General features: G+C 35.6%; 2 protein-coding genes across 4 annotated transcripts in view; both read right to left on the reverse strand.

Annotated features, from left to right (window-relative positions):
• Positions 1-1,485: 1,485 nt before the first annotated feature.
• LOC112049760 (U-scoloptoxin(05)-Er1a) lies at positions 1,486-4,971 on the reverse strand. The gene is made up of 4 exons (XM_024087789.2): positions 4,759-4,971; positions 4,521-4,676; positions 3,720-3,860; positions 1,486-2,221 (listed from the first exon to the last, which is right to left on the reverse strand). The coding sequence occupies exons 1-4, from the start codon at positions 4,811-4,813 to the stop codon at positions 2,019-2,021; spliced, it is 555 nt and encodes a 184-aa protein (XP_023943557.2). The 5' UTR covers positions 4,814-4,971; the 3' UTR covers positions 1,486-2,018.
• A 1,948-nt stretch (positions 4,972-6,919) lies between these two features.
• Positions 6,920-22,414, reverse strand: part of LOC112049756 (uncharacterized) — a 104,049-nt gene continuing 88,554 nt past the window's right edge. For all 3 annotated transcript variants that reach the window (XM_052884762.1, XM_052884763.1, XM_052884764.1), the window contains 6 exons: positions 21,450-21,577; positions 11,929-12,123; positions 11,311-11,565; positions 10,657-10,826; positions 9,616-9,824; positions 6,920-8,524 (listed from right to left, as the gene is read on the reverse strand). In XM_052884762.1, the coding sequence (XP_052740722.1) occupies positions 8,391-8,524; positions 9,616-9,824; positions 10,657-10,826; positions 11,311-11,565; positions 11,929-12,123; positions 21,450-21,577 (1,091 nt within the window). In that variant the 3' untranslated portion in view covers positions 6,920-8,390. The remainder of the gene's footprint in view (positions 8,525-9,615; positions 9,825-10,656; positions 10,827-11,310; positions 11,566-11,928; positions 12,124-21,449; positions 21,578-22,414) is intronic.

Raw genomic sequence — 22,414 nt, forward strand, 5'->3', positions numbered from 1 at the left:
CATTTTTATTTTTTACATAAATTTTTGTGTTAGGCTTTATTATAAAAATATTGTGAGTTTATTCAAATACCTATATTTAACTCATTATATCGCAAAAATAATAAAAAAGACGAAAGAACTTTGAAATATATTAAAATTTTAAGCATAAAGTGACCCTGATACAATCAATAAAAATTATTGTCAGCCACAAAATCTTATTTAGAATTTCAAAACCATTGAATTAAATCTATATAATTTTTACTTTAAAATATATAAACCTAATTAACTAAGCTTATTGCAAATGAAAAAAAATATTTTTTGGAAATGGAATAGATTGCAAATTGATATAATCTCCAATAATGAAACAATAATTTTATTATTGATTGTTTTAAGACACATTATCAAAAATGTATTTAAGAAATAATCTGTAATGTAGACTATTTTCATATATATTACATTCCATAAAAATGCATCGATACTTAGGGTAAGTGAAAATTAATCTGAAAGTATTATTGTGTATAAGCTGAGTTTAGAAATTTAGTTTTGTGGCTAAGTCGACGTTTAATATTTATTGTGTATTTTTATATCATGCTTGTGTAGCACAAATTTTCAATAAATGTTTGAACAATTATTTTGTTCTTTGACCTTTTATTAAACTTAAAAAAAAGCCACCCAAACTATAACTTAATCCAAAAATGCATTAAGCCATTGGATATAGCTTCACCTTAGTTCTTTATTTAGGTTTTTTTTATTTTTAAACTTACCTGCTATCTCACCTGATGTTAAATGACGTTGAAGGCTAATATGGTATTACACTATACCCTGGACTGATTTCTACACGGCATCTTGACTACATACTTGCTACTTTTTGCAGTACGGTAGTAACTAGCCAACCTTCCCCAGACCAGATCCCATATAAATTAAGAAAATATAAAAAATAATCCATTTGAGATTGAGTTTTATACCCAGATGCTTTAAGCAGAATTTAAGTATTTTTAATAAAACCTGTGCACTTTAGAACCTTAAAGTTAGCTAGTTTGATTGCAGACTATATTCCTGATTACATTAATGCGTGTTCGGTTAAGAAATTCCAGAAGTACACACCGGTAAATTGGGAGCTACTAAGTAAAGATATAGTAACTGAAGAAGGCCTTACGTACCTAACCATGGGTCCCATGTGATGTTAGGTTCACAAAGGTAAGAGCGGCAAGGACACCAGTGGAGCTGTGGCTTATAACACGAGAACTGGGGTAGATTGTCTTTGTTAAGGACAGATCACATATTAGGCCTCTCCAGTCATCCCCACTTGAAATACATCATTTTTAACAGCTGGGACATTTCCGTGAACTTCCAAACACTAGTCTTGAGCCGCCAGCATTAATCATTATGGCCTCGGGGCCACCTAGTGGGGTGTCGACCATCTTTGAGCTTCTGTGCAGGGTTTCTATTCCAGCTCCCAATTATGTATGTACTAGAAATAAATAGGACAAAATAAAACCAAAGAAATTAAATTGATATAAAATGTATTGTAATCAGTTTCAGTTCACTTAATCTAAAAATTAACAGTTGGTCATTTGTAAAAAATAGTACCTACCTACTTATTACTAATGGACGGCACTTATACATAAACTAACATATCTATAAAATTATAATAACTAAAAGATAATTAAAAAATAAAAAGATCTGTATCTCAGAGGACGGTATCTCATTTATAATGGACGGCATTTCATAGAAATACAATAAAAATTAATAACCTTTAGCTTAAGAACAATGTAAGTTTTCAGTAGAATACTAAGTTTTGCATTGCAATATATTGCAATGCAAAACTTAAGTGTATTATATTAAAACTAAGTTAATGAAAAAAAAAACAGTGTAAAAAAATTCATTAATCTGCCAAAAAAAATTTTTACTTAATAGGAGGATGGAATACCTAATTGAAATTATTTTTATAATGTTACATAATTCTCCTAGCATAGAAAGTTCATTATTGCAGCAAGCAGCAAATCAGTATGTTCGAATTAAATAAAAGTGTAAAAAATCTATGATAATATCCATTTGGACACAAATAAAATCAAAATGAAATACACAGCAGATATTTTCAATGTTGAAGCGCCATTACATCCATCAGTGCTGCAGGTGTAGATGCATGTTCTGTACTCGAGTACGTCACCTGGCTGTTGAACATAGTTGCAATAGTTCCCCAAGTCCAAAGATGAACAGAATCTTTTTGTTCCAATGCCACCTGTAATCACATTCATATATCTATATATGATTTTTAATAAATGTTTTCCATGTATTTAAATATGAATATTCCCAGTCATTCCAACTAGTCCAAAAATACTGTGTTATGAGTGGTTATGATAATAGTCCAAAGGACGATGATCAGACTGCAACTTTTTGTGGCATAATACTTAGTAAAATTCAATTTTTAAATATGATTTTTTTTCTGATTCCAAACATTTTTCTAAAACACACACTGGGTGGTATTATTGTCGTTTTTAACAATTCAGAATCTTTTTTCCATATTTTGATGAAGCAAATAGATGGTCCAATTTTTGTTCATTGGAAAACCATTGCCTATAACAGTGTAACACTCCAAAATGCCAAGAATATTGCATAATATGTCACGGTCCTGTGGCGTCCCTTACAAACAGAACTTAAGATCTGATAATCCAAGCCACATACCAACAGGACCTGACAACAGAGGCAGTTTAGAAATTATATTTATTAAAAAAGTAGGATATGTAAATTTCAAAATGATCTACTTACCAGATGAAATACTGCATAGCCAGAGTTATTGTTAGTAAGCATTGGAATATGGCTTAAGTGCTGTAAAACTTAGAAATTAGTGCGACTAATTCAGCGTGAAACTGTGTTAGTCAATTTAAAAAGCAGTTTTTTAATTTCCAAATAAATACTTGTTTATGAAAGTACTATTTTAAGTATAAAGCATAAGTGTTAGTGTTTATTCATTAACACTAAAACTTATGTTGATAGAGACAGAGAGGTGATATTATGTATGGTTGTCTACTTTTGGAAGTGTTTGAATGTAGTGAAAAGTATACAAATAAGCATTTGACTGAAGTCAGAAGGAGTTATTACTTAAAAAATACACTGAAAACTGAAGAAACATTCTTTAATACAACAACATCCAGATTATCTCCTCCCAGATACAAATCTGGATTGGGGTACAGGCCTCAAGCGACTTGATAAGGTAAGGTAACACTACATCTTCAAGCAGACTTTCCAAAATAGATTGACTATGTAATAAGTTAATAGATTGATTGTTGTAGGGGGTAAACTCTGGATGTACTAAACCAATTTGGAAATTCTTTTAACATTAAATGTTATTTGTGAGGCTATTTATCCCAGGTCTGGCTGGTGGGAGGCATTGGCCGTGGCTAGTTACCACCCTACCGGCAAAAGACGTACCGCAAAGCGATTTAGCGTTCCGGTACGATGCCGTGTAGAAACCGAAAGGGGTGTGGATTTTCATCCTCCTCCTAACAAGTTAGCCCGCTTCCATCTTAGACTGCATCATCACTTACCATCAGGTGTGATTGTAGTCAAGGGCTAACTTGTAAAGAATAAAAAAAAATCTTAAGGGAACTAAGTGGGCATAACCACAGGGCTTGGCTAGTACCTTAAACATTGAATATGTTAAAGTGCTATCAAACAAAAAAAGTGCAAATATACATTTAAAATTTATGCTATCTACTACACTCTTGTATTTTAGTAACCTGTTTGTTTAATGCAATACTGTGCATTGTACACATGGCTGCAAGGTGTAGGCGTTAGAATACCACCGTCTAGATTCATAAGCCCATCACCACACTCCATTGTTGATGATGAATTACATTGGTAACAGTCTATAGCCAATCCTAAACAAGTACAACATAATATAAGAAAATTTATTAAGATAATTACAATAGATATAAAAACAGCTGATTTAGTAAAACCATTTATAACTCTGGAACAAGTGAATCATCATTTGGCCCATGACGCACACTGCAACATAACTCTGAATAAGAGATAGACAAGCATCAACCATCAGTAGCAAAAACGAAAATATCTCTACTTTTCCACACACATATTTTAAAGATAAATAAATTGCATTAGTATTACATTCAAATAAGTATATTAAATAAAGATTTATCAATGACTATTGTTATAATGAGAAAATTTATGAGATCTGTATGGACTTTTAGCACAGATTTGTCAGATCAGTTTGCACAGATCAACCCTTATTTATATACGTTTTCTATTATTTGTAAATAAATATAAGTAGTACTAGGCAGGATAATACATATTAAAGAAGTCGCTAGATGGAGACAGCTCCGGACCTATATATAGGAGTTATTAGTAGGATGAAGAATTATTAGTTCCTGTTAATAAGTACTAACAACAAAATCATAGTTTATCAACCAGGCGGTAAGTGGTTTAAATGCACAAGCCCCAGTCACCATGATAAAGTAAGTAATTAAGCCTTAAGAACAACTGTTAGTTTCCCAATGGTAAGTACTATTTGGCGACTTATATACCTTCGAATCTGCCAACGTGTTTAATACAAAACTGAGCATCATGAATTCCTTCACAATCTCTTGGTAATAATTGCGTATTTGAATCTAAAAATTCATTGCATTCGAATGGCTCATTTGAATCTGTACCCGAACACTGGTGACAGCTAATAGAGTACACTAAAATAAATAAAACAACTGAAATAAAGAAAAGCCAAAATAAACGAAATTAAAAAAGGGCGTCGACTATTTGTTGACATACCTGTTTTTAGAGTATTTACCGCTACAAGTAAAAATATTATTGATTTATTCTTCATGCTTTCGTTTATTGTCAAATTATCAATTTACAATATACGTAGTAGTACTAGTAGTAGTTTATTTATAAATTCGATTGATTAAAAAACTTTAAGAACTAAAAAACTTAAAAAATCAAAACATTCATTCGAATTTCGATTCGATTGGCATATTTTTTTTAAAACTAACGTTTTCGTCGTTTTACGTTTACGAATTACGGCTCTAGGTTCTAGCTATTTTAAGCCTGATATTTGTTTGGCATAGTCCATAGATAACAGACCACAGTCACCGAATAGTTTCGACTTCTATTCTACTTCTGAATAAGGCGTAGTACCTAGGTACGCATATTATTTTACGCTTAAAATGATTGCATCCGAATTTCGACGATACTAGCGGACGCCCGCTTCTTTACACGCGGGTAACAAATCCCGCAAAACCATGGATTTTTCCTGGATAAAAAGTAGCCTGTATGTTGCTGAATAACCTCCTCTATCTTCCACTGTAAGTCATAAAGCCCGGACAAGCAGACAGACAGACAAAAATTAAAACTTTGTTTGTGTTTGGGTCGTTTATAGCACTTGAGAGAATACAGTTATTTTGTACAGTCACAGACAGACACTTAAATAATATTTATATGTATGTATGTATGTATGCATGTTTTGATAAACCGAGAGCCTGGGATAGCCAGACATACCTAGTTACCTCATTTTAGGCATGTTTATCAGCCCGTGCTCCTGCCATAGATCAGTTTGAAATTAGGTTGGAATTAGAACCGCGATGGCTTTGGAAGGTAGCCGGTTTTAGTGCACCAGATCTTCAATTTGTCCAAGTTTAAAAATGGAATTTTTTTGACATTTTTTACAGGATGACATCCGTCTCCGTTCACGGTCTGCCAGACCGTCAGCTGCGTGGTACAAGTGTTTTGTTTGTTTGCTTGAACGTACTAAACTCAGGAACTACTGGTTCGATTTGAAAAATTATTTCAGTGTTAGATAGCCCATTTATCGAGGAAGGTAAATTTTATCCCCGTATTCCTACGGGAACGGAAACCATGTGTTTGAAACCGCTCGGCGTCAGCTAGTTTCTCATAATCAGAGAAATAAATGTCCCAGTCCCAGGAGGAGGAAAATATAAAAAGACTACGATTTAACCTTGGACGGCTGAGGGTCTGGCCCAGTGTTTAGGGCCCTTGAAACCTGCTGTCTTCCAAAGCAACCAATCCTAACTTCATAATTTGTTACATGAAGTAAGAGCATGGGCTGGGGGTCTTTCTTCTTCTTAGAGAATATTTTTCCATTATCTACTGAAGGTCGGCGTACCACTTCCCATACTTCTTCTTGTCTATGGCTAGGCGGAAAACTTCTCTGACTGTTTTTATGCCAATTCACTGTTTTATATTTCGCAGCCAGGACTTCTTCTTTTCCTTCTCCTCTTTTACCTGCAATCTTGCACATCATAATGGTTTGATGCAAACAGTATCTATCGCGTCGCAGAATATGTCCTGAGATCTTCACCTGCTTGATGGTTTTATCAAGTTCGCTGCGGCACGAGGTCAATTGACCTTGTACGTCTAGCGTGTTCAAGAGTTACGAGGTCGATCGACCTCGTACCGAACTAGATACAGTTTTAGTATGAGTTCAAAAAACTTCGTACCGCACCAGAGGAAATTACATAAAAATCAGTGCCGCAGCGAAAGTGTTAACATGCTCGGTCGTCTGCATTCTGTCAAGTGTTAAGAGTGAGACACCATCCAGCTTAAGTGGAACATTCTACGGTGCAGCCACATCTCAAAGGCTTCAAGCTGACTATATTTCATAGTGTAATGACAGTCGCAGTGATTTTTGCATCCAGGGCCGTAGGTTCGATTCCCCAAACAACTACAAAATATTTTTGTGAAGTGCATGAGCGTCAGTGGCGGATATTTTGTCCATATCAAAATTATTTATCATTGCAGGTGCATTTCATGCAGGTCTTAGAAGTTATCTTAAAATAAAAACTAAAGTTTACTTGATGTAAAATTAAAGGCGAATTACTTTTAGCTAAGTAGCATATATATATAATTACTTTTAGCTAAGTAGTATATGTTTGCTTAAATAAGTCATATTTTGTGGAAATAAAAAGGCTACAGATCTCTTTAAAATTCTTTATTCAAAATCGTTTTCGGTTTCCACTTACCTATTTTATAAAAAAAAATATTACAAAATATCCTTCTAAATTCTAATATATTTATATAACTATTAATTATCACTATCTTAATTTCGTTATTTAACATTTATATCAAATAACTCTACGAACTATGGACGTATCCGTAAAATTCGATGTAATGTAACAGGAATACATAATATAAGTATTTATTTTTCAATGATGTTATAATTTTATAGATTGCTTATAAATTACAATTTTAACAGTTAATCACAATGCATGAGCAGAAAGTATGGACCCATGAAAACTTAATATTTTGTACATTATAATAAATCAAATTTAAATGCGTACCTAATTTATACTATATCTAGTCCTTACCTAATAGGCAGTTTATAAAATAAGGATAATTATTATTGTCATTGGATAAGTCTTAAAAAATAATTTACATCACATACTGGAATGTAAGAAGAAACATAGATAGATTTCACAAACATCAATTAATACTAATTAAATTAGGTTTAGATACAATTTTGTAAACTTACACAGTTCTAGACCAGCTATACGACTAAATCGTACCTATATACATACAATTTGTTCGTATTGCTAGTAATTGGCACATGATGTTATAGAATGTAAATAAGACATATAAATAAGTACATATTTAGATATGTACTTAATAAAGGTGAATAGGAATCCTATTTTCTGTCACTGGACTCCTAAATAAGACTATTTCGTAGAGTCTTTTAAATATAAATACTGCTTGTCGAAGTAGTAAAATTCTATAATATGTATTTTAAATGTGGGTATTAATTAACCAATACTCATGAACAGAGTAAAATATTATTACCAAAACAATTTATATAACAGATTTTATTTTTTTAATTTGAATCATTAACAGGCCAGCGCTAAACAAACATCAAGGTACTGTTCTGAGTAAATAATATAAATCCTTTGATAAAAATACAGTTTTTGATTTAAAATATGGGTTTCTACAAAATCACTATAAGGAACAGTAAAATGTCAGAATGATAACATAAAGATAATATCACTGGCGGCACGGCAAGGCATTTTTCATGTAATTATTAACAACATACTCGTAGCATAATAATTCATAGACGTGGGAGTTTGAATGAAAAAGAGTAAGTACAAGAAAAATGGAGAAACTACACATAATGCTCATTTTAAATATATAATACAAATAAAAAGTAAATAGGTACCTAACAAATTTATTTATTGTTAAATTTATCCGGAACTATAATGAAAATAGCCGTAGGTAAGTACAAAAACAATGCCCCGGTAAACAAAAAACTTTAATGATCATAATGATCATCGTTGAATAAAATCAATGTACACTGTATAAAAATTATGCCATGCCGTTGTATCAGGTGTGCCTTGCCGTCAGTAAAAGTTAGGAATGCTAAAAGCTGTTGTTACATAGAGTAAAGTATGTAGATATTTTTAATTTATCAGTTGAGGTCGCAACGGTAGCGACCCCTCGACCCACAGGTTCGGTTGCTGCATCATGTTCTGCCACAAGGTGATCTCTTTGCCCACGCTGTCCATCCAGTTGACGGGTGCGCCCATGTAAGTACCTATAAATAAAGAATATTGTTATGAACAGTGATCATTTTACAATAAGTACATATTCAGGTATGACCTAACACGTTCGCTGCGGCACTGATCTTTCTGTACTTTCCTCTGGTGCGGTACGAGGTTTTTTGACCTCATACTAAAACTTTGTGGTGTGGTACGAGGTCATTCGACCTTAAAGACGCTAGACTTACGAGGAATCCTATTTTCTGTTATTGGACTCCTAAGTAAGACTATTTCGTAGTGTATTTTAAATATAAATACTGCTTGTCGAAGTAGTACAATTCTTATGTATTTTAAAAGCGATAATTTTTGAACATTTTGTACAGTTGCAATATTTAAATTTTAGTCTTCAACTCGAAATAAATAGAAAACCTAAACAGTGAAATGCAAAAAGATTTTCGGATTTAAATTACTGGTACTTCTAAGACTAACATAAACGTTTAGTCAAACTATATTTTAACCGACTTCAAAAAGGAGGAGGTTCTCAATTCGGTCGGTATTATTATTATTTTTTTTTTTTATGTATGTATGTACATCGATTACTCAAAGACGCCTGGACCGATTTCAAAAATTCTTTTTTTGTTTGAAACGGTATAGTCCCCATTTGTAGGCGAAATTGTTTGTTTAAATCTCTCCAAGCTTTGTCACTCAAAAGCTTACTGTGCGACTATTTTTCTCAAAGTTTGTCTATGGCACTGTCTCTCAAACATTTGTCTTCATATTCTATAATTTAATTAATTTACTTTATTGAAGTAAAACTTCTATAAGCATACTTGTCTTATGGAGTAAGTTGATGAACGAATTACAAAATTGTAATAGGACGATGTGTGCTGCCATCTACAGGCATAGTGAAACAATGTTTGTTATTTCAAACCACCAGTAGATGGCGTTCTTAGAGAACTTTGAAACAATCCCATTTAGGACATTTAAAGAACCTGTTGCTATGCAGTTATGCTTGAGGCTCATAGATGGCGCTTTGTTATTTTTGAAGTCGTGTGGTCTACAGCACACTGTATTTTTAATCTCATGTCGCCGTACCACAACCGTGTTCTGCTTCACTATGAGAGTAGATAAGAGTAAAACTACTCACCGGTGGCCAGTGAAAGCCTGACGGCGCCCATGAAGTCGTTGGAGGCGAGCCGGTCGCGGTCCCACAGGCTGAGCTCGAGCGCGCGCGTGGCCAGCTCCTGCATGGTGAGGCCGCGGTACACGAACGTGTGCTCCCAGCGCGGGTTCAGCGACCGCCGTACCACAACCGTCTTCTGCTTCGCGAGCCGCCCGCGCTCCGGGAGGAGGTAGCTGGTGGGAAACATATTGAGGTTATTTTAATCTGCCGGGAGTCTTCGGGTGGGTCGCCTATAAATATTCTGTAAAATTCTGCCAGCCCAAATAAAAACTGAATTTTATAAAAGATTGAGATTTGTTTGAACAACTATTTTTGCATATAGACAAAAGAATATTTTTTTATTGCACAGACTAAAAAGGTCGTGTGACAAGGGACAACAAACGTGACCATTTTACTCTCTAACTAACTGACGCCCCGCCGTTTCACCCGCGTAGTTACCGCTCTCAGAGAATACGGGGATAAAATATAACCACAAATAACGTTTTCTAGTGGTAAAAGAGTTTTCAAAATCGGTTATCTACTTAACCGATTTTGAAAATTCTTTCACCACAGATCACCCTTTTAACCAACTTCAAAAAAAGGAAGAGGTTATCAATTTTTTAATATCACAAATCTTTATAATATCTACCTATACTAACATTATTAAAAGGTAAAGCTCCCTGTGCCGCCCATCTTAAGTCGTGATAGCCTGACAGGGCATACAAAAATAGCTTATCTCGGAGTGTCCCTGCAGTGTCTTCTCCATTAAAGTAACAATTTTCGGTGGGAGATTTCTCAATAAGAATAAGTCTGATAGAATGTGGTCATTGCCGTATCTAGGATTATTTCCTAGGGTGGGCCTACTATGATACTAATAATAGACTTGATGTTGGGGACATCAAGTCTATTATTAGTATCATAATAGAATTCCATATCAGCAGCCCAGAATCCTAATCCGAGTAAGTCGGGGAATCCTAAAAAACCCGCTATATACGACTATTATTGTGGTATGGTAAGAAAAGTCACCTTTTACAAAAGACATCGCACAGGCCGTTAGGTTTGTTGGCGACGAGGTTCTTGGCCTCCTTCACCAGCACGTGCAGCGTGCCCGAGCCGCGCGCCGCGTCCTTCAGCTCGAACTTGAGCCCCACGATCAGGTCCCCGCGCGAGCCGTGCTGCTCGTCGAATTGTTCCGTCTGTGACCAATTAATATACCAATTAATATATTAGCAGAGTCAGAAGTGGATTACTAAAATAAGAAAACCAATGTCAAACAAAGGTGATATGATTCACGACATTTGTCAGGACAACTTGTTTAACAAATCAAACTGTAACCAAAATAAGACCCTAGAATGGCGGAGAATGACCTTGAGTGGAGTCACGCACTTGTGAACGTTGTGTGTAGGTTTAAGAGGCCCCTTGACAGTTTCCACTCAAGACACTCTCCCAGCCTATCCCATAATCACCCATGAAGGATTATCCAACAAAAGGTGTGGACGGATCTAACGCCACGACAAGAATCAGCTAGACCGTACGTAAAGCGCCTTTAATCGCCAGTCGTGGCTATCCCTCTCTAACTCCCCACTCTTTACGGAAATAAGTCGCCCCACCTGACGTCATCATCCGTCATTCACTAATCATCATGTCAACTTGTAACTTGTGCAGTAAAGCTGTAGTTACCCGCTCGTGAAGCTTGTACCACATGGGCGCGGGGTCGTCGAACACGACGTCGGCCAGCGACAGCGTCACCTCCCCGAGGAAGTCGTTGCGGCCGAACATGTCGGCGTGCCAGGCGCTCAGCCACAGTGTCCGCGCGGACAGCGAGGCCAGCGGCTGCACGAAGCTCAGCGTCTCCTCGAACACGGGGTTCAGGGTGTTCTTCTTCACCTTTGTCTTCCGTTTGCCGGCCTTGGACTTGTCTGGCAACAAGTACACCTGCAAACGAATTGAAGATCAATGTTAGATTATTAACATCTTGGTAAGGAACAAAAGGTCTGATAAAATTGTCACGTTTGTAAAAAGAAGTCTTTAACGACCAGGCAAAGACGAACGCTTGGTTTACAAACTTAAGTTATAGAATGAAAATTTAAAATTATGTTTATTCTGACCTGTTAGTCTCCCGCAAATTATTAGATCGTACTACTGCTAAGCTGTAGGCATTTGGCGTTATAAAAATTACAATGGCGTGTTAAAACCGATTAGGTTTTTAATAAATCGCTGAAATAATTCAGTCATCCTAGTCAATCATCATGAGGTATTTCAGTCATGAATGTAATAATTGAAATAAACCTTACTCACCTTGACATAAGGATCAGAACGGTTTCTTTTGACGTCAATGGGGGCGAGATCTCGACACCGTTTGACTCCCACTTCCAAAGCGCCGAGCCTGTAGTTGTACAACAGCGAGAACTGCACTTCTCCCTTCACCGTCACACTGCCGCGTAAACCTTCGCCGGCGCCAGAGTACACCGATGCCATGGATTCTGAACGCGCCTGGAATAGACAAAAAATATACTTTAGACATCAACATTTTTAACGGCTCACGGGGCCAGGATTTCGCCTTCCTCCTTATAAGAAATGGACTCCTAGCTCTACTCAGGACCTTCGAATAACTATTTTTTAATGTAAATAAATATGATATCTATAATAATCAGTCCCGGACATTGCAGGTTATTTATTACAAGGTTATTTGGTCTTTATGCATTCATATTTAACAATTCTGAATGAACAGCTGTTGTACATTACATGATTGTGTAATATTTCTAAAGAACAAAAGAAGTTTTTAGTTTAGTACCTAAGTAGGTACCTACGAATACATCATGTGATAAGTACAGTACAAAAGAAGCTTAAAACTAGAAGCATACAGGTCCTATCAAATGCCAGTGAACTAATAATTGTCTTATTGCTAAAACAATATTGCATTAGTTTAAAAATAAATAAAAACATAGCTTTTTTAATGTCTACTAATATTATTAGGCTGAAGAGTTTGTTTGTTTGATTGTTTGAACGCGCTAAGCTCAGGAATTACTGGTTCGATTTGAAAAATTGTTTTAGTTAGATAGCCCATTTATCGAGAAAGGCTATAGGCTATTTTATCGCCATATTCCTACGGGAACGAGAACCACCACCAGCGAATGAAAACGCGACGTCAGCTAGTACTTAATAAGTTTTCTATTAGATCAGACCTACAGTAAGGCATGTAGTTAGTGGTATTAGGGACTCAATATCAAGGCGAGACGTGTTGGTAGTTTAAAGTAGATAGTTGAGAAATATACAAGAATGCGCATCTTTTTCGTTTAGTGACTCATAAAATGGCGGTCACTTAAGCAGTGGAGAAGCAAAAGATAAAGTTTACTAATAAGCTTATAAATAATATCCACCTACCTAAGTAGTTAAGATGTGCATCTAATCGTGCATGCGTCAAACTGCGACGGTAGATTGCGTATTTGTATGCGTTTCTGCCTGTACATTGTGTCGAAACAGTGAGCTCATGAGAGTGGACTGTTTTTGTTTACACATTATCTCCTGCCACATGACACGCAGTACAATGACAATACATTCGAGGCAAGTATGTTATTGTGTATTGGACAGGCTGCATTTTTGCCATTCCTTTTATTGGTTAGATGCAAAATAATTCTAGACGCCCCGCGGTTTCACACGTGTAGTTTCCGATCGTTTGAGAGTACGGGGATACAATATAGCCTATGACACTCACAAATAACGTGGCTTTCTGTGTTAGAAGAGTTTACAAAATCGGTTCTACGACCTCACACACTCGCAAACTTCACATATTTATAACATCCGTAGGTATATATATATCTGTTAATCATATCTGTAACATCACTGTCAAAATTCCAAGTTCTGTCTTCAAAAACAAGAAATTTCAGCCCGGAGATAGGAAAATGACGACTTGTTGGTGAGAATCCACAGCTCGGAACATGAACTATCGGTAGTAAAAAAAATAATTTTTGAAAGTTTCAAAAAATAAAACGGATTAACTAATTCCGGATTTATGGCTACCTTAGTAGTGGGCGTTACTGCGATAATGCTTTTACGATAAGTAACGCACAAAGCCGAGCAATAGCTACAATTTTTCATACCAACTCGTACCTTGAATTTGAATTTCTCGAAATTTTGGTAATACGAGTATGAAACTTAATCCCTATTTCCCTTGACTTGGTCACGCCTTAACTTGAAAATAAGTTATCCGATTTCATTCATATTAATACTTTCTAGAAGGTTCTTACAGAACGAATCATTAAGAAAAGGGCGCAGAAAATTAAGGCTCGATAGCTGAAATTTGACACAGATATAGATTATAATCTGGTATGTCACGTAGGTTACTTTTTATCCCACACAAATTTGATCTACGGGGTTGAAACTACGGGGCACCGTAGTACCTAATAAAATATTCTAAATAATACTCGCCGCTAGTTCTTTGTACAATGTTCGATTTTTCGAGTGAGAAGTCTCGGGTCTCTCTTAAATGGGATATTTACACCTATTTATGGATAATTTTATTCCGGTCCGTGGCATAATGTTGGTTTAAATATTTTAATTGTAACTATAATTCAGTCTTGTCTATATAGGGTAGGATTGAAGTGCTAATCAGATAATACATATGTCAATCGTTCCACATAAAACTGGTTGAATGACAAATCGGGATTTGAATAAAAATGTATGTAAGCATCGATACTGCATATAAATAACTATGTATAAAAAACGACAAATATAACTGCATATAAATAACTATGTATGTAAATGATATTCGTACACATTAATTTTATTTCTATGTAGATATTTGGCTGACTAAAATAATAAAATCATTGTGCTCAAGTAAAAAGAATACGATAAAACTTAAGTATGAGTACTCATATGTCCTAATTGTATCTTATAGTTTCTATACTAGCAAAAGCTCTTTCGAATTTTAAAGACAGGCTTTCATACTAAGTTTCTAACCTACTCCTTCCTCTCTAAATTTTAAATAAACTAAGTCACTTTCATGAGTCTGGCAACCATATCTATATAATTTTTTTTTTACAGTCCGAGTAGTTTCGAGATAAGCCAGTATAAATAAACATACATACACACAAATTCGCTTTATAATATTGAGAATAGATTTATACCCTCTGAACGAATTTATGGGCAAGAGCTTCTACAATTTCCTATTATTTTAATTATGTTTAGTGGACGCTATAATCACAATAACGACTATAAATATTCATTAAAATTCGTTTTAATTATCATATACCTATCGCATTTTGTACATACGTCATATTTACATAATCACAGTAATCCTTGTGAAAAAATAGCGATAGTGAATATTTATCAATACATTTATAAAAAAACAAAGTGTCTGTCTGTACCTAGTGAAATCAATAGGTACACATAAATAAAATGGAAGTGGATGTCTGTGATTTCAAGATAACTGTTTTTTCTTCAAATGGATATTGTTATTTACACGATACTAAACAAGCTTTTTTTTAAAATTTTTGTCTGACTGTCTACCTTTCTGTTTGTGCGTGATAATCTTCGGTACGGCTGAACCGATTTAAACGGGACTTTCAATGGAAGGTAGGGGAAATTATGGAGCCACTTATAGGCTACTTTTTATCCCGAAAAATCCATGGTCCCCACGGGATTTGTGGCAAACTTAATTTAGTTTTCTACAAAGCGGACGCTTGTGGACAAAGTCGCAAGGGTCCGCTAGTTTATCATAGTATACAAATAGAAGCCTCAATAGCTCAACGGTAAGAGCGGTTGGACTCATCACCGAGGAGTGGTGGTTCGATCCCCGCCCCGTTGGTCTATTGTAGCACCCATTCCTAGCACAGTCTTTCCCGTCTAGTTGGAGGGGAATGGGAATATTGGTCATATTGTAAACAAAATAAAAAAAATATATGGCAAATATTAAAAAAAAAGAACGGGAGCCTGTGTTAGCCAGACATACCTTATTTTATGTCAGGCAAGTAGAGTAGATCAGGGTCAGCCAATTTGTAATGGTTTGCTGCAGGACCTAGGCTTAGACCTAAACCTATCACGCTATTCCAATGCAGGTTGGCAAACTTAGCTTGTTAATTTTTGACTGTGTAATGATCAATATCAGGTGATACAAATGATAATGCTGTCATTATCAGAGTCATGCTATTCCTGTAACGGAAGACTCTCAACAACTCAGAGCTGCCACTGAGACTTTCTTGGAAGAAAGAAAAAATCAGCAATCTATAGCCCGATCGGACTTCAAGACTAATAACCAAACGAGGCAGTTTAACTTGAATAAGTACTTATAAGAATTTAAATTGCCTATCTACTTTTATTTATTTATAGTTGACCTTCAAGATTACTAACAAATAAGACAAAATCTTAGTAGACTTGTTTTCAAACGGAATCTTTTTAATTTTATGATATCTACATTAATTCAATTTACCTAGTACCAAAATAGTTGATGTCCCTTACAAGCGTAATAAACGACTGGTTTCCTCGTTTCTTACACATACTCGCACGTCTTCCGTATTCCTTATCAACATCAGATACATAGTCGAAAATAACTAAGAGCAAAAACGATTTTAATTAAGGACAATTGTAATTATAGGTATTTCGGGCCAAATGATGAGCCAGCAGATGGGAAAATAACTCACTTTCCTTCTTCGCTTCTAGCAGGTACGTACACATAATGCAGGCTAGTTAAAAACCATCGTTATGAACAATAAGATCGCCTTTGTGCATTTTGTTATTTTTTTTGTTTCTCGTTATCACTTAAACTTAAAAAAACAACACTAACCGAGAAGAGGGTTAACATGTTATGAATCCAATCACTGCCAATGTACACCCGGGTCATAAGTCAAAGGCTGTACTCCCTGTTTTTCTCTCTGCCACACATGACACTGAATCCATGGAATGCTAAGATATTCATCTCTCTATTTACTTGGTGAGTAGACGTGATAGCCCAATGGATATGACCTCTGCCTTCGATTCCGAGGGCGTAGGTTCGAATCAAGTCCAAGGCATCCAACTTTCAGTTATGTGCATTTTAAGAAGTTAAATATCACTTGTCTCAAACGGTAAAGGAAAAACGAGACTGCGTACCTGAGAATTTTTTTAATTCCGTACATGTGTGAAATCTACCAATCCGCATTGGGCTATAGCGTGGTGAACTAAGACCTAACCCCTCTAATTCTGAGAGGAGACTCGAGCTCAATAGTGAGCCGAATATGGGTTGATTTAATCGCTACGTACAGTTTAATAATGAGACCAATTAAGCAAGGTCTACCAAATTTGCCACGTATACTCGTGTCTTGCTCAATTTCCTTTACATCATGGCGATAAGTTTGTTGTGACTTTGAGGATGTCCTTGTCTTGTCTGGCCGATAACAAAAATATCACCTTCACCTTGGCGCTCAATACGTAATTTTACTCGTATAACTAGATTTTCGGGTCTTGTGCCTCTTACGTTAACTCATCGGTCCCAGACATTATTATACGTACCTTTACATACTCTAGTCTAATTAGGTAAAGTTTGTGGTAGTTTAGCTAATCTCTGGGTCTACTAAACCGATTTTGAAAATTCTTCTACCACTAGCAACTAGAAAGCCGCATTATTTGTGTCATAGGATATATCTTATCCCTGTAATCTCACGGGAAAGGGAACTAGTTACTAGGCTAGTTAATCATAAGTGTAAAATTTTGGATACTTAAGCTCGGAATTAAATGAAACTTGGTACACATATACGAGGAAAATTACGTATTGAGCGCCAAGGTGAAGGTGATATTTTTGTTATCGACACGGTATATTTCAAATTTCATTCAATTTGAACCGATTTGCACTTTAAGAATTAGTAAAAGTTAGTCTGTCTAGTGTATCTGTAGTTAATCTATTCAACTTAAATTATAAAAACTTATATTGATATTGGTCACTATACGACTAAGAATATTGTTAGGTTAGCTAATTCCGTAATAACTTAAGACAGAAGGTCCTGTCTTAAGTTATTACGGGACTGAATAAAGTAACCACATTGGTATTACATGGATCTCACAACTTTTTACGATAATATAGAACTGAATTGCGAGACCTTGTATTTTTACAAGTTTTGTTTTGATGGCATTAGGTACATTAGGTATGAATTCCAGACTATAATATTATAGTCTGGAATTCAAAGACGAATATACCGTGTCGATACAATGCCTGCTTGGTTACTGAAAATACAGGCTTCTAGTTTCATCCACAACAAAGTTATAGGGGCAAAAAATTGCTTCGAGAAAAGAAAGGTACGGTCTCTTTTTTGCTCGACTTGGTTGTGGCCACTGCCGTGTCCCCAGATAGTATGTCGTCATGTCTGATGACGTTATATTTTCATGTCACGTCTTTCGCTTTATGTACACTACACAAGCAATTGTGTAAAGTCGAGTATAAAAGTTTAAAAACCTACCAACTAAAAATACAAATAATTTATATGGATTAGGAAAATTGTTAGACACGGATTAAACATTACGACGTTCAATGTGATATATTTACGAGTATGTATAAAATCACTTTATACGATTTCACCTCAAGCAATGGCGGCGCCCGTGCATGTGAAACGGGTCAGAAAACCACATATGGCATTGAATACATTTTATTGAGTCTGCCCACTCTAATCGTATGGGGGAATTATGTTACATCATTTCACATACTCTAGCTAAGATGATGTTACATCCATTGATATCTTCAGGCGATTTTAAAAGCTTACTTACTAACGGACGGAAATGACATTTAATTGCCTCAGTGTAATACATAGTATCTATACTAAAGCCATACTTGAGGACTGTTTACCAAAAAACAAATTAAAAATGAGGGTATAAATCGCTAGTCATTTCACACCTAATAATAATAATAATTAGCTTGTTCTTAAATTAATGAAAATAAATATGATTAATAAGCTTAAAACAATTAGATATAGTTACTATATTTTGAATAATATTTTACAAAACAACAATACATAATTTAAAATAAAAAAGTTATGAAATGACATGCGTTTTCTACCCTCATTTCTAAATAGTTTGTTAGTAAACAGTACTCCTCGAGTATGGCTTTAGTATAGTAAGGCTAGGCATTATGAAGTAGGCTTTGGGTTCTATAGATTAATATATAAATGTGAAAGGTCATTCATCACAAAATCTCGGAAACCACTAGACGTACAAAGATGAAATTTGGCAAGGAGGTAGTTTACAGTTAGTAGACTCCCGCTAAGAGTGGATTTTGCAAGGGAGCCAGATTAAGGAGGTCTAGGGTAGACGAAGTAGCGGGTGTCCGCTAGCTATTGATATAAACTCCTAAGCGACTCAGTGATTCCCTTGAGGCGTCAGTCCGGACTCCGGGCATCTGATAGTGATCCTTAAAGATCCAAACATTATCCCCCTTAACCCCGCTAACCAACATTGGAGCAACATGGTGGGTCTGAGCTCCAAAACCGTAACTCCTGTAAGTTTGCAAAACATTTATACCTTCAAGTGAAGTTCGAAAGAATATTTAATAGAAACCGGCATTTCATTAGGAACAGTATTCCGGTAATATTCAACATTTTAATTTTTTTAAATGCGAAAGTAAGTTGATGAAATTTGTACAAAGATAAATGTGAGCACAAAGGCTACTTTATATAACGATTCACCCTAAGGGAGGAAAAAACAAAAACGCGGGCGTCTGCTAGCTCATTATCCAAATGATTTTATTTTTATATTATTTACAAGTTAGCCCTTGACAACAATCTCACCTGATGGTAAGTGACGATGCTGTCTAAGATGGAAGCGGGCTAACTTGTTAGGAGAAGGATGAAAATCCACACCCCTTTCGGTTTCTACACGGCATAGTACCGGAACGTTAAATCGTTTGGCGGTACGTCGTTGCCGGTAGGGTGGTAACTAGCCATGACAAAAGCCTCCCACCAGCCAGACCTGGACCAATTAAGAAAATCTTAATCTGCCCATTTTGAAAATCCACCGCGCATACCACTGCGCCACGGAGGCTGTCAAAATATTTAGCTAATTCCAAATGTTCGCAAGGGCATGTTGCAATTGCCATGACAATGTACCTACTGGTAACAATACAATCGCGAGCGCGGCCTCCGAAACAATACTTGTTTCGAACTTTACAGTTATACAAACAAACACCGAAGCGGATAAAACGTTCAACTTATCCGTTCTTTCCACTCTGGTGACTTGGAAATAACGCACAATGATGTCTACTTATAGGTATTCGCATCCATAGTTTTGCATTATTTACAAGCTTCTATATAACTTGTCCTGTTGAAGAAGAAGTATGTAACAGGACCTAACAGGAAAAGTTGAGTGTGGGTAAAATCTTGGTCGATAAATAGGGTAGTTGACTCATATCAAATTTATTATAAACAATATTAATTTCGCATAGTGCGTGTTTTAAGGGGTCCGAAATATATCGATAATAATTAATAAAAGTTAAGGATTTCTTATAAAACTTACTTTAAAAATCATGTATTTTTTTCCAAACGTCAAAAACGCAGTCGTCCATTTTGTGACGTCACAGTGTTACTTGATGTACTAAACGTCAAACTAAACTGATAGCTAATATTTTTGTCAAACGCTCCGTTTGTAAGGGATTTGTTATAGTGACGTCATGAAACAGTTGAAATATGAGTGTTTACCATCATGGCCGACAGGAGTTTTGGTTCGTATTTTCAAAAACATATTTAAAAACTAAAATTTATTTGTAATCATATCAACAAAATTATGAAAAAAAAAAAATTCTATCTAGTAGAACGATAATGAACTATTTCAGACTATTTAAAAAAAGTGTCAACTAGTCCATATAAGAACCAATAGTTCCTGAATGAACAACCTTGACGTTCGATTAGATTCGAACTTGGTAACCATATTTGCGCATCTTTGGTACTAATACAGATAAGTATGATGATGATTTGATGAGAATTTTAAAAAATAAAAATAGTTGGACATCTTATCAAGACTTACGAAAAATTATTAACTTGATAGAAATCAATTGTAAAAAAGTTCCATGGATCCTGGATCCAGTACAGGTCTTTTCTACAATATATAATGGTGAATACCATAGATGCAAATAAACAGAGCTTACCCAGAAAAACAATTGTGCCCGTAGGCCGTAATCGAGTAGGATTATAAAGTTTTAAATCATCTGTCTCTTTCTCAGTCCTGTCATCATCCCTGTTTAGTGCTTACCCCAGTTATAAACGCAGTGCACGCTGACATTATGCCTGTCTGTAAAACCAAGACAAACATACCTGTTGTACCTAGTGGTAAACAGAATTTGACAGAAGATCTAGTTAATGGTGATCACAATAGATGGAAAACGATTTTTGACACATGGACTACTCGAAGATAGCTATGTTTTTCATTAGTTTAAGCTACTGAACTGATATTTGACACATGGACTACTCGTAGATAGCTATGATTTTCATTAGTTTAAGCTACTGAACTAATTTTTGACACATGGACTACTCATAGTTAGCTATGTTTTCATTAGTTTAAGCTACTGAACTGATTTTTGACACATGGACTGCTCGTAGATAGTTATGTTTTACATTTGTTTAAGATAGTGAACTGATTTTTGACACATGGACTACTTATAGATAGCTATTTTTTCATTAGTTTAAGCTACTGAATCAGTTAAGATCGAAGAGATGTCAAGTCAGATCCTAATTGGAATATTTTTAAAGGAAATTCCAGCAATATCACTAACTTCGAAAGTTGAAAGAAGTTGGTGAAACGAGGTATACTAATTAGACTGAAGAAGATTTATCATTTTCTTCATGAATAAGTGTGTTTAATCTCCTTACCTGCAGTCCACTCCTATTGATGGGGAATCTGTCTCGGTCCATATCACGTTCATGAGGCAAGGGGGAGTTTGACCGTCGCGGTAACGTAGCATGGCCTGGCGATACCGCTTCTGATATGTACACCTCATCTGTAAAAAAAAAAATAGATTTAAAAACAATTTACTCAATGTCAATGGAAAATTTTCATGATTCCTTAAACATTAGGTAAAGTATCTTCATTGTACGAGTGTGGTGCATTACAAATGTGGTTAATTTTATGCGAAATTGTGGTCTTAACCGAGTGCTAAGTTTCTGTGGATTAAATGTTCGTCGGAAAAAAGAAACCAAGTGAAGTGAAAAGGCGAGAACAATAGAGAACAGTGTAAGTAAAATACAAGTGATCAGTGCTCCACGAAATCAGTATAGATTTCTGGGTACCGTTTTCTAGTTCTAGCCAATCGTCGCGTTTTATGTAGCGATACTTTTTGCCCCGTGTCAGGGAGTTGTCACACCATTCCAGTGAACGCAGAAACGTGTCCCGACACGTCAGGATCTCACGAATGAATGACACTTTCTCACCAGTTTTAAGAGTGCTGCTTCGACTATTATTCCCTGAGTCACATGGCGGGTCACATGAATTTTGCCTTTTCACCTTTATTTTGTAAAGGCTAATGGAACTAGCTTCTTGTTCGCTGGTCAGCAAAAGCGTAGTTGTAGATTTTATGGAATCATTGTCAGTCACTTTGCTTATGCAATCATTGTCAATAGCTCTAGTCATAATAGTAGTTGGTGTCTGTTTTACTGGTTTGTTATCTTCTTTATTTAAAGTATAACTACGTCCAACATGGCCTGCTAGTGATGAACTGGGATCATCCAGTACGGAATCATGGACGTCATCAGATGTCGCAACACAACAAAAACAACACCAACGACGCAACATACTGAGAGCGGATCTTTTTTCTATTTCTTCAAAGCCACTGGAATTC

This window comes from Bicyclus anynana, chromosome 12 (assembly GCF_947172395.1).
Source record: "Bicyclus anynana chromosome 12, ilBicAnyn1.1, whole genome shotgun sequence".
NCBI classification, from domain to species: domain Eukaryota; kingdom Metazoa; phylum Arthropoda; class Insecta; order Lepidoptera; family Nymphalidae; genus Bicyclus; species Bicyclus anynana.

Bases quoted from the DNA above. Each gene is read 5' to 3' on its own strand.
- LOC112049760 (XM_024087789.2), bottom strand. From the start codon at position 4,813: ATGAAGAATAAATCAATAATATTTTTACTTGTAGCGGTAAATACTCTA. The intron at 3,861-4,520 runs GTATATAAGTCG...GTACTTGTTTAG, and splicing joins ACACGTTGGCAGATTCGAAG to GATTGGCTATAGACTGTTAC. The intron at 2,222-3,719 runs GTTACTAAAATA...ATGTGATTACAG, and splicing joins GTATTGCATTAAACAAACAG to GTGGCATTGGAACAAAAAGA.